The sequence below is a fragment of the Neolamprologus multifasciatus genome, chromosome 5, assembly GCF_963576455.1.
Source record: "Neolamprologus multifasciatus chromosome 5, fNeoMul1.2, whole genome shotgun sequence".
Taxonomy (NCBI): Eukaryota; Metazoa; Chordata; class Actinopteri; order Cichliformes; family Cichlidae; genus Neolamprologus; species Neolamprologus multifasciatus.
In genome coordinates, this window is record NC_140443.1 from 16,973,003 (window position 1) to 16,985,429 (window position 12,427).

The 12,427-nt window shown below is 45.1% G+C and overlaps 2 protein-coding genes across 4 annotated transcripts in view; both read right to left on the minus strand.

Moving 5' to 3' along the window:
• kaznb (kazrin, periplakin interacting protein b) overlaps nucleotides 1-2,189 on the minus strand; it is a 150,212-nt gene extending 148,023 nt beyond the window's left edge. Inside the window, exons 1-2 of one of the 2 annotated variants that reach the window (XM_085160116.1) lie at nucleotides 222-2,189; nucleotides 5-100 (exon numbers count right to left, since the gene is read on the minus strand). In XM_085160116.1, coding sequence (XP_085016242.1) covers nucleotides 5-100; nucleotides 222-447 — 322 coding nt within the window. In that variant the 5' untranslated portion in view covers nucleotides 448-2,189. Of the gene's footprint in view, nucleotides 1-4; nucleotides 104-221 lie in introns of both variants that reach the window. The other variant, XM_085160115.1, reaches the window with a different exon arrangement.
• A 3,653-nt stretch (nucleotides 2,190-5,842) lies between these two features.
• Nucleotides 5,843-12,427, minus strand: part of prdm2b (PR domain containing 2, with ZNF domain b) — a 14,554-nt gene continuing 7,969 nt past the window's right edge. For both annotated transcript variants that reach the window (XM_085160103.1, XM_085160104.1), the window contains 3 exons: nucleotides 11,592-11,696; nucleotides 6,926-11,472; nucleotides 5,843-6,787 (listed from right to left, as the gene is read on the minus strand). In XM_085160103.1, coding sequence (XP_085016229.1) covers nucleotides 6,770-6,787; nucleotides 6,926-11,472; nucleotides 11,592-11,696 — 4,670 coding nt within the window. In that variant the 3' untranslated portion in view covers nucleotides 5,843-6,769. The remainder of the gene's footprint in view (nucleotides 6,788-6,925; nucleotides 11,473-11,591; nucleotides 11,697-12,427) is intronic.

The window sequence follows — 12,427 nt, forward strand, 5'->3', positions numbered from 1 at the left end:
TCACTGGCTTGCATGAGTTGTCCCTGGCGTCCAAACACCTGGGAGAAAGTGGCATGGCTGCGGGTGAGGGTGTCCTCCATGGCTGTCCCACTGGCACACGCTGCTGAGGAGAAAGAGAGTGGGGGGAGAGAATGGGGAAAGGGAAGGTCAGCATCACTGCGTCACATTCAGATGGGAAAAAGAAGGAAAATGAATGAGGAGAACAAGAGACAAGGGCTTGCCTTCAGTTGGAGCAGCTGCTGACTGATCTCTGGTGGTGACTGCTCTTCTCTGGACCCGTCCTGTGTTGTTGTTGCTGCTGCTGCTGCTGCTGCTGCTAAGGAGCAAAATGCAGCCCCTCGCTGCTCGCACCAAAATGAGCAGAACTGCTCGCCGCACAGATAATAATGGGAGGGGGGAGTGTATGTGTGTGTGTGCCTGCCTGCCTGCCAGCCTGCTTGTCAGCATGTAAGTGTTCGCGCGCGAGAGAAAGTTCTGTGAATGTGTGCATGTGGGGCGAGAGAGCGATTGCAGGGTGGTAAAGCAGGTAACACAGAGCTGTAGGCACACTTGCTCTGCCAGCACTCTGATCTTGTGCTTCGTCTGTACGGGCTGACAGTCCTATGCGGCTCCAGACAGGCTGGATAGAAGAGAGGGGTGGCGAGGGGTGAGTGCAGCTTCTACATCAGGTAAAAGTCAATCCTCCCTCTTCCCCTCTCACTCTCAGCTTAAGTAGATAGCAGCGTCTGTCCTCTGGGCATAGGACAGGACTGTTGTTTTCTGATCTGCGTGAGTGTGCCCCCTTTTCACTCCTCCTACCCCTCCTCTCCTCTCTTCTCTACAGCCCTCATTTGCTGCGCCTCAGCAGTAACATTTCTCCTGTTCTCTCTCACATGTCTTACTAACTCTCCACCCCGCCCCATGCAAATCCCCTCGATCCATCTTAAAGCTCGGGCCGCTGCTGGGAAACAGATTCTAGCAAACTCGAGTGCTTCATCTTCCCCCGGTGCTGAGGGAGAAGAAAGAAAAAAAAAAAGGAGGATGAGAAAGTGGAGAGGTTGTATAAAAAGTGAAAAGTAGGGCTGGTAGGGCTGGTACAGTTTCCAGAGGCTTCATCTTGAAAAGGAATTGGAGAAAACTGCTGAGTATAAAATAAAAATCAGCTCCTACTCCACCGAAAATATAACTCCTGTAAACTTACACTTGCCTCGATGTGTAGTGCAGCAGCTCTGGTGGAGAAGTGAAAAATGAGGCTGTCTGAAATCTTCACGCCACAGCAAAGGGCTAAATGAAGGTGTCGTAATAAATATTAACAACACCACAGGAACAAAATGAACATATGTTACGAGATCTTAAAATACCCTCCCAGACCTTGGAGGCACAGTTGTATTGTACCCAGTGTGCAGCGGTTGGCATGGAGACCTCCACCACAGACGAGACCAGCACAGTGGTTCCAGCACATTATCACACTCAGGCCATTTTTGCAATGTCTAACCTCTCTGCAGCCTGTAAACCAGTGTTAAGCAGCCAATTTCCTCCCAGGCACAGGGGGAAAAAAATCAACTTTGCCAGGAAGCAGCATTGTCATGGAGCCATCTCTCACGCCATTGCTCTGCAAGGAGAGCTCACCGGGGACCTGACCACAGCACTCACATCCTCACATCACATCCTCCTGTTTTGAAAGGAAATGACAGGAAGCTCAGTAGACTGCAGTGGGCCGGTTTAAGCAGGTGCTTCTGCAAGTAAATAAAAGTAGAAGAAGAAGAAAGTGTCCTGCAATGAAAGCCTGTAAGCAAGTGATAGTAAGTTTGTAGGTTGGAAAAGGGTTAGGTAGCTGCAAACAGCATGTGGCCGCGTGAAAACCCAACTAAAAAACTGCAAAATGCTGAGGTCAAAGTGAAGCCTGGCATAAACAGTGAGAATACGCCAGGCACGCCTTCACTTTCAAGTCAGAGAGACTAATGCCCTGCAGAATACATCTCCTCTCCACCTTCATCAGCTTTAATGCTATTCTCTTTGAACAGGAAATAGAGGCATAGTGAGGTTTTTTAGGAGGCTGTAAATCATTGTGTATGAGCAGCTGTCATTCCCTTCCACTATGTATCCTGTTACTGGCAATTTTCTTTCTCCTGGGGACAAATAAGTGTATATTTTATTTTAATCCAGTCTAATCCAGATTTGTAATGTTCAACTATATGTTGTGGTAGATAAAGAAGTAAACATCTTGCATTAGTGAAGCTTGATCTTATTACTTTAAAGCTATTTAATTTATTAAAACTTATTAGCTTTAAGATATCATTAATGAAAATAATTACCAGCTCACATGAACATTGAAATAATCAGAATATCAATCTGTCCACGCTCTGAGCCACAGATGTTTATTTTTAGCATTAATGTTTGCCTTACAGGAAGCGCTTTGGCAAAGTTATTGCCTTTTGTGTGTGTGTGTGTGTGTGTGTGTGTGTACGTGCAATGGAAGTTTGCATCTTTTCAGACTTGCTCTTATCTCTTTGACATTTTCAGCCGTGCTAGTGAGACTGCGGTTTGCTCGCGTCAGCATGTTGTTCGATCCATCCGCCACGCTGGTCCAGGCTGAAATATTTGCACAGACGTTTATGCCTCCCTCAGGGGGAATCTCCGACTCTCCCAGCATTAGGTCAAAATTTCAAACTCTTCCCAGCGCAACAATAACAACATTCCTACCACTGCACTGACAGCTGAATCGTAGCATGTCATGACACTCAGCTAAGACTGCAGAGCACAAAGACTTATATATTTAAGCAAATATTACACTTGCTTATGTCATAGCTGCAAAAAAAAAAAAAAGTCTGTCTTTTGATCAGCAGGAAGGGGGCTAACTTTTCATAACTTGACTCTGTTGCTCTCCATCGGCGTCTCCACACAAAAACATCTCCTCACAACTCCAGATTGTAGTTTTCACTGATAACCATACCAACTAGAAAAGGTCAACCTGGAATATATTTATCAAGATGTGAACTGAAATATTGTATTTTATTTGATGCTGATGCCATTTATTTATTTATTTGAAATTAAATGCTTGTCCTGAATTGTATGCATGGTGTAATTGAGAGGTTGAGATGGGTAATCGCTCCACTCTTTTACATCTTAAATCTGCCTCTCTGGAATGTCGTAGTTTATTTTGTCAAGTCAGGCACAGTACTGCATGGAATTGCATTTTTATGAATAGGGCTGAAGCACCGTACACAGCAATCAAGAGAGAGTGCAGCGATATTTCACCCTGACAGCATGAGTATGGTGCGGCGCTCCTCCAAGTGCCCACCCCTCCACACACACATACACACACTCACATAAACTACATCCAGCCATAAAGTATACCATCATGGCTCTGGGGCAAATAAACACATCTCCACATCCCTCTGAATAAAGGGATGCAGCCTGTGGATCAAATCCAACAAACAGATTACATTTAATTCATAATCTCATCCATCAGAATGTCTTCTGTGAGGATCTGGTCCACGCCACAGTGCTCTGGTGAAGATTTGGAGCGCACTCTCCGTTGGCCGGCATTGATAGTTCATTAGGTTTTTAGGTACTGGGCTACATAAGTGAGACGGATGAGGTCTGTCAAAAAATGAGCTCATCAGATGCACACAAGCCAGATGAGACCTTGAAAGATATTCATAGCTACGCATCCATCCCGAGAGGTTCTGAGAAGCTTTGATTTCAGAGATGTTTTTCTGCATACATTGGCTGTAACAAGTGGTTATGTGAGTTACCACTGTCATCTTCACAGCTTGAAGCAGTCTGGCCATTCTCCTTCAACCTTTGACATCAACAAGCAATTTTCACCCAAAAAACCGCCGCTCACTTGACATCTCCTCTTTGTTGGATCACTCTCTGTAAACCCCAGAGATGGTTGTGTGGGAAAAAATCCCAGCAGTTTCTGAAAGACTCACACCAGCTCATCTGACACCAACAACCACAGCACACTCAAAGCCACTTAACTCACCTTCAGCTCCATTCTCATGCTCAGTTTGAACTTCAGCAGGTCATCTTAACCACATCTGTGTGCCTAAATGCACTGAGTCGCTGCCCTGTGATTGGCTGATTAAATATTTGTTTACTTATTGCGATAATTATTGCCATGTAACAGACATTATTGGTAAATAAGAAGCAGCGGTGTGCGAGTGACAGAAATATCACAAATATGCACAACACTGAATTATTCATCATAGTTCGTGTGCACACTAGTTTTGTTTCACTGCCCATGCATGAGCCCTGCAAGGATTTATTACTGTTACTTATCAGTGACCATTCAGAATATATAAATGCACACCTGGATGGAGGACGGTCAAACCGGACTTAAATTACACAACACTTTATATTTTATAGGATTAAGTTCTAAACTAATTATTTTCAAAGTCCATAAACAAAACAGCCATATCTGATGCGTACTGTGTCCAATAGGGCTTTGACTCATATATCTGTTACACAATTTGCTTCCCATTTCTATTCTGACCCACACCACAGAGGCAAGAGTTTAAGGTAATGCACGATTCACATATCAGCCACCTGACTAGCAAACTGCTCCCAAAATAGATACAAATCTTGCAGGAACCAGCTGACGGGGTCCCCGGGTCCCCTGTCCCAGTCGTAGTCTGCCAACCCGTAAAGCAAAGGCGGCGACTTCACATGATTTATGCAAGATTTCTTACCTTCTATCAAAGTCAAATACAATGAAAACTAAAATTCATTTTTCATAATTGGGTGAAGTCCCCGCCAAACTCTAAGTGGAGAAGCTAATCAGTAAATGTAATGTGAAAGACTTTATTACAGCTCCAATGGCAGGGACATCTATTATGTTGGGAAAAAAAAGAAAGAAAAAGGTCTCAGTATATAAAAGGAGTCAGACCTGCTTATGAGTTCAGTTAATCAATCCTTTCTGTCTACATTCACCAATTGATTTTTCATATCAGTACGATACCATGATAATGCACAAGTACATATTTTAAATCAAGCCCAGTGCTGCCAATAACAACAACAAAAAAAAAAAATTCCCAGTCCTCTCTATGCCCAAATCTTAAAAATCTGCGTATAACTGAGAGTCCCACAAGCAAAAGAACAAATAAAGCTTTACACAAATTGAAAAACGTATTTTAATTATGTCAATTACAGCAACGTTTTACATGAGGTCATTTGGGATTTTTGTCTTTGTTCATCCTTAAATACATAATTCATGAGACTGAAAGGCAAAGCATGAAGATTTCTCATGGAAATATAAATTAGCTTTTAATCATATTGTTCAATTTACTTTCCCACAACATGCTACTAGCGTTTAAGCACTGCCTGCGTGTTTGCCGTCGGATAACTGGATGCGAGTGGGAAAGGTGGGTCAAACACTGCAGAAACAAATGTTTTCACTTGCAGCGCCTTGATGAGGTTTTCATGAAGTACACATGAATTCACTGAAACAGAAATGGCACAGTCCTCAAAAAAAAAAAAAAAAAAACTTCGGCTGCACTTCTGTGGCTTTCGCGTGAGAAAGAACACATGAAGCGACTTTGTATACGTTCGCTTACAAAAAAAGAAGTGTATCATGCATTTTGGCATTTAAGGAATTATCAAACTTCTTAATGATAACAAATAGTTTGCAGAGGTCTTTGCAAAAAGGCTTAAAAAAAAAAAAAAAAGTAAATATCTGAGATTGGAAGAATAATTTTCTGCCCGTTGGGGCAAATTATCAGCAGACCTGAATACATTCCATTACGCGCATGTTTCTTATAAATAGGCTTTCTGATCCAGCTTGAAATTTTGGCAGCTTGTTTTAAAGTGCTGTAAGAACACTGGGCTTAATGCGTGATATCGAAATTATTTGCATTAGTTATTTATTTTTTTAAAGAGGAGACTCCGACATCAGTCCCATCACATTTTTACAACAGGAATCACCTGCTAACATCAGATGAACAAAAAAGAAAGCAAGTTTAAAAAAAACAAAACATGACACTTGGCATGAGATTTAAACCTAAGGAAGAGCTGTCATCCAACCGTAACCATATACATACTTACCACACGCATATACAGTGTTCCTGAGGACCAATTGTTGCAGTAAACTGTACTGCCCTTTTTCATTTTTGTTTCCCAAACAAATAAGATATATTCTACAATATAAAGACTACAAAAAAAAGGAAATTCGAACATACATACTTTGCAAATCATGTATAAACTGAAGTAGGTGCCCACAAGGAGAGGCACGGGTTTAATCTAGTTTTTAACTCTATACAGCTCATGCATTAAGAGACTCTGGAGACATCCAAATAAAACAAACAAATAAAAACAACAACAAAAAAAATACCTAAAAGGGGGGGAAAATAATAATAATAATAAACAAGTTTCCCTAACACTAACTGATACATGATTGCCATTTGCAATATGTCAGCTTTCCAAAAATAACGGAGCCCTAATCTTACTGTTTTGGGTCAAGTAAGGACACACATTGAATATATTAACTCACTGTCATTTACAGTTTCCTTCTTTTGTGTTTTTTTTTGTTGTTGTTGTTGTTGTTGTTGTTTTTGCAAGGCTGGCTAGAAATCGAGGCTCAGTTCAGTTCATAAGATGGATGGAAGATAAAGAGTTCCCTCCTTAAATCCAGCAAGGCAGTTGAGATAAGCAGACTTGACATGTTTCGAGTAGGAAAAAAACCCAAAAGCAACTGAGCAAAACGTCACAAAGGGCGTCCTCGGTTACACAATGACTCCAGAGTGCTACCTGATAGGTGAACAGAGGGAGCTCAATAATCTCACATGGCTCACTTCGTCGCCACCTCCTTTTGGGGGGGGGGAGCAAACAAACAGAAGCAGCACAATGATTGGTCAGTTATTTGAATTGCTTCAAAAACATGACAAACAAACATGACATCAGTATGATAATCAGTGTGACTGCAGTAAGACAACAGATAACTCACCTGAGTGTCTTTTGGCTCTTGAATTGGTGGTTCATCGGTCTTCGGCTCAGCAGCAGGAGCTGTGCTGGCCATCTGTAAGCTCCTGGTAACGGGACCACCAACTCTCTCCCGTGTTCGAAGAGAGAACCGCTCCTCCTTCTTCACTTGTTGTTGCTGCTGCTGCTGAGTTGTTGATGGCGGTGATGATGATGATGACTTGGCCTCCATTAATCTCTTGGGTGCTGCCTCTTTGCCCATACGCTGCATTCTCATGGCTGGCCGTTGTGAAGCCTCGCTAGGAGTGTCCATGGCTGAAGGGGTGGGAGGTAAATACTGAACTTGGCCCTTTTTAGTTCTTTTGCTTGCAGGAACCAGAGCTGGAAAGGAGGCGGGCCTCTTTGGTCGGCCCACCGCGGCAGGGGTTTTCCCTTTTCTTGCCTGGAGACGTTTGGGGTCTGCACCACCGGAGCTACGAGCCCTGGTCTTTCCCAAAGGTTTAGATTCAGTGTCTGCATGTGCTTCACTGTCAGATGCTTTTTTCCTCAGACTCGTGTTTTTATCTGCCACAGACCCTGGCTCTTTTTTCACCTCCGCGAGACCTCTTTTGCCCTTTTTAACAACGACGGGCTTCATGGGGCAGCTGACCGCCATGTGCTTAGTCAGACTCGCGGTATAAGTAAACACACGACTGCAGTGGGGGCAGACATTAGAGGTGTGCTCTTCTTCCACTTTGATGGCAGCCTTCTTTGCATTCGTGGCGGTTTTATTTTTCTGCGAAATTGCCTTCTGCACCAGCTCGTGTTTCTTCTTGCTCAGGGCACTCATTTTTGTTTTGCCAGTGTCTTGATTAAAGTTTAGTCTCTTTGGCTGACCCATTCTACGGAAAGCACTCTGGCCTGCAGCGGCTGCTGTGGGGGACGCCACTCCGTTTGGACTCTTCACTATTTGCTTGAGAGGGATGGGGTTTTTCTTGGGAGTGTAACGCTTTTTATCACTGGCGCTGGCACAGACCAGTATGTGTTGGTGCAGTTCGGGCATGTTGTCAAAGCTGTTGCCACACTTGGTGCAGCGAATGGCAGTGCTAAAAGTCTGTGGTATGTTGTGGGTGGTGAAGTTTGTAGCCGAGGCCACAGAGCCAGCATGGGAACGGCTATGATAAGGAAATGGGGGTGGTTTATAACTGGGGTAGTGCTGATTAATGCCAAGGCGGACATCAGGACCTTTAGGCTTCCCTCCTTCTGATGCCATGATCTTTATTGTAGTGTACAGCTCCTCATTGGGGTCCTCTGCCCCCTCCTCTGCATGATTTCCATTAACATCTGGCTCTTCTTTTAGTAAATGAGAGTCGCTGGGTGGCGCATTTTCATCAGCCGTCTCAAGCGCTGGTGTTGAGGGACTGCTTTCCTCTTTGGCTCTGGAAGGATCGGTATAATTCTGTGGCCTAAGTTTCCCACTCTCTACAGTAGTATGTGAGCATGCTTCATTTGGATGCAGATCCTTCTGATGCTGCTGGAGGTTACAGAGAAAGGCAAACTCTTTGGAACAAATGGAGCACACAAAGATCTGGCCCACTCCATGTAGTGTCGTCCGATGAGCAAGCAGGGCTGGAGCGTCACCAAACAGCTGGACGCAAAACTCGCACTTAAACGGCCAGTCTGTGGCGTGCTCTACGATATGTCCGCTGAGCTCTTTGATGGAGCCAAACGGCTCTTCACACACATTACACACAAAAGTCTTGCAGTACGTCATGTCAATTTCCTCGGGCTCAGCAGTTTTATCAGTCGGTTCAGGGGCAGCAGGGAGAGCAGCAGCAGGCTGAGGAGAAGAGTCAAAGCCACACGGAGAGGCATGACTAGTACCCAATAACTCATCTATACAGTGCTCAGGTTCTTCTTTTATTGTAATCGGATGGGGAGACTGCGAAGCTTGTGATGAGGATGAATCATGTGACTCAGAAGGAGCTTTTGAAGAGGATGAGGATTCTGGTTGGGACGAAATAGCAGCAAAGTCAGGTTTCTCAGTTTCAGAGACAGTGTCATGGTTCTGATTACCATTAGGCAGACTGTTGGAAGTTCCAGTCTGCGATACATCATCCTCTGTAGTGGGCATATCGACTGATTCTGCCTCTGGAGGGCTCGGTGTACTTGAGCCATTTGAGGGACCTTTAAGTGAAGTGTCTGGGGAATCCAGCAGCTCACAGATGTGCTTCTCCTCCTCATCTTTGTTTTCCTCAGCTGAGAAGCTCTCCTCCTCCAAGTGGGATTTCTCTTCAATTGATCTCGGAGACATTTTTGGTGAGAGCACAGGCAGAGGCCTCAGCAAGGATGAGTCCGAAGGCTGAGAGAGAGGAGAACTAGGCATGGCTGGCGGAGAGGGTATGGTGGGTAGTACAGGCGGGGGTGGCGTCGGGGATGTGACACTAGAAGTTCCGGGTGAAGAGGGAGTCATGGTCATGGGGGTCAAAGATGGCGGAGAAGGGTTGGCTGAATCGGATGCAACATTAGGAGAGTGAGAAGGGAAAGAATTTATGTTCGCCAGAGTCGAGGGACCCTCATCTCCCGGCAAATTTAGACCAGCATACTCGTTCATTAGCACCTTTGCAAGCATGCTGGTGTTAGGCTTTCTCTTTTTGGTTAGTGGCTGTGGTGCTGCATTCCCCTTTGATTCGGGCTCGCCTGTGGTCTTCCGATTGAAGCTTAAATCAAGAGCCGAATCCCCGAGCACCTTGTTCAAATTCTCACTCTTCTTGCTGACAGAGTTTGACAAATCCAAGGGCTGCTGATTACAGGAATTTCCTCCGCTACTAGAGGAAGGTTGGTTATGGGTGGCATTTCCAGAAGGGCTCAGAGTTTCCCTGTCATCTTTGTCCATCAGGCTCTCAGAAGGTGATGCGGTCTGGCTTTCCAGCTTCGGTACCTTAAGAGCGTATGAGCTTGCCACTTCAACTTTACCGCTCTCCTTTTTACTTGCAGGGCTGAGCTGCGGAGACGACGACGGAGGAGAAGCCGTTCTTCTTTTAAACTTCCCTGAAGACCCTTGCAGCGGCATGACGGACAGCTGCGAGGCTAGCTTATGGCTGTCTGTTATCAGAGTTACGGTTGATTTCTGAATGTCTTGCGCCTGAAGAAGCTGTTTGAGTTTCGGCGAGAGGTAAACGTTTTTCTCTCGCTGAAAAGCCGATGAATCAGTGGCCTGTTGAAACAGACCTCCCACTAGCAAGTTGGATGAGGAAGATGTGGAAGACGATGATGAAGATGACGCCGAAGTTTCCGTCTCCACTTTAAGGCTGGGAATAAGGGGGGGTGTAGATGTTCTCCTTTTAGCTGCTGGCTGCCCAGTGTTGGAGGTTTGCTTTGTGTTAGTTGTTCTAGTCTCCACCTTCAGCGCTTGACTGATCTGAGTTGGGTTGAGGATGACGGTGTCCAGACCAAACAGAGCTGCAGATCTCGAGTCCACTTCTATCACTTCACAAGTACTCACTGCGCTCGTGGACACGATCTTGCCATCAATGTAGAAGCTCAAATTCTCAGAGATGTTTTTGGATATGTCAACCGCGTAATCGTCCCTGTCTGCCTCGTCTTCCGTGTCTGCACTGGGAACGTAGACGGTCGGAGGGCTCATGCTGGGGGACCCATCAGGCTGCCGCGCTGCCTCTTGCTGCAGCATAGCTTTCCTGCGAACTCCCTTTGGTAACAAGTGTCGTTCGTGTATTCTGCGTTGGTGTCTGCGCATGTTAGTGTGTGTGCCAAAGGCTTTATTGCAGTACTTGCAGGGGTGGAGTTCTTTTGACTCCCCGTTTTCATCCAACATAAAGGGACGGTCAACTTGAGGCCCCAACTCCTTTCTCTGCATATCAGAGTTGTGCAGTTGTCCTCCTGTAAACTGGGATCCTGTGGCTATATAGTGAGTAGTTGGGCTGGTGCAGTCAGGGCTTGAATCTGTCTGCACCACAGGACTGGCAGGTCCAGCCAGATAGCCGGGCCTTTTCTTAGAGCCGCTCTCATGCCGTCTCTCGTGCCGCCGCCGTCCCACCTGTGAGCCAAAGGATTTATTGCAGTAGCGGCACTTGAAAAGTTGTGCTTGCTGGTTGCTCATGGCATGAATGTGTATGTGACGCTCCAGGCCCTGTCTGGTGGCGAAGTGGCGCTCACAGTGCTGACAGGGATAGGGCTCTCCTTGTGGATCACCCTCAAGGTCACCATCAGGGTCAAGATCGGGATCAACCTCTGGCTCTCGCCCTGCTAGGGAGGAAGACTCTGACTTTACTTGTGCATCCCTGTGGCTTTCTTCGGGGCAGGCTAGTTTGTTTAACATGGAATCAGTGACAGTTAAATGCAGAGCAGCTTCTGAGTCTTCCACATCATCCCCATCCTCCTCCTCTTCCTCCTCTACTTCTTCTTCTACTTCATCATCCCCTTCATCCTCCTCTGCCTCCTCCAAGTCTCCTCTGTCTGTTAATGCTGTTGACATGTCCTGTACATCTTTATGGTCAGTGCTTCCCAGTGAATGCGCCGTCTTGATTTCCTGCACGGATAACGGCGTCCCATCCTTCTCCGTCCCCTTCACTCCTGCAAAACATATCAAAATTAATCAAATGTTTTAAGTAGTTGCAACACACAGGTAGCAGTTAATAAAATAAATAAAATAAAATTGTTTAAATCGACTACTTCACAATAAGGAAACTTACCTCCTTCCCCATCCCACATCTCCTTGACAGTAGGTTTGGTTCCACTCGTTTTCTTGAATCCACCCAAACCAGCCTGTCTGGCTTTCTCCAGCAGCTTTCTTCTGGCTGCAAATACAAACACACACACACATCACTTTGTATAAAGCTCAATCACTGATCAAACACTTTAGTCAAGAAAAGTTATCTTAGTATCTTGTAATATCCTTTCCTCTTGATATTTTTTTATTGCCACCAGATTACTTTAACTGACTTTAAGTTCTACACCAAAGTCAGCTCAAATATTTCCTCAGCGATTGCTCAGTTCTGTACAGAAAATCTTTCAGTTTGTACACACTATAATTTACAGGCATGATAAGTCATTTAAATGTGACAATTACCTAATGATTGAGGCTCACACTAAGCCCAATAGGACATATTTTGAATGCCTATGTCTAGTTTGACTCAGGAGTCTCCCCTGCACCTCCTTGTCACTGAAATGAATCAAAAGGTCATCTGACCTGGCCTTTAAAGCCCAGTTCATTGCAGAGAAACACATGCTGCAGGTCAGGCATCTGACCAGCAGGGCCAGAGCCATTCTGCCAAATCCACAGCAGCTGCACCACTGCCCAGTTTTGTACAATTTATCTTTGTGTAAATTTGTGTAAACTATTGTTTTTTAATCCAGCAGTCACTCTACAAGTACACCACACACAGGTTAGGGAATATGGACCCTTTGCTGATCCAAAGGCGGGATGGTTAATTTACTGAGGTTCACTTCGCAGTACAATGGCATTAGGGGTCACAACATACTGCCTGTAGAGTTGTATAGCTCACAATCCTCAGATTTATTTTTTTCT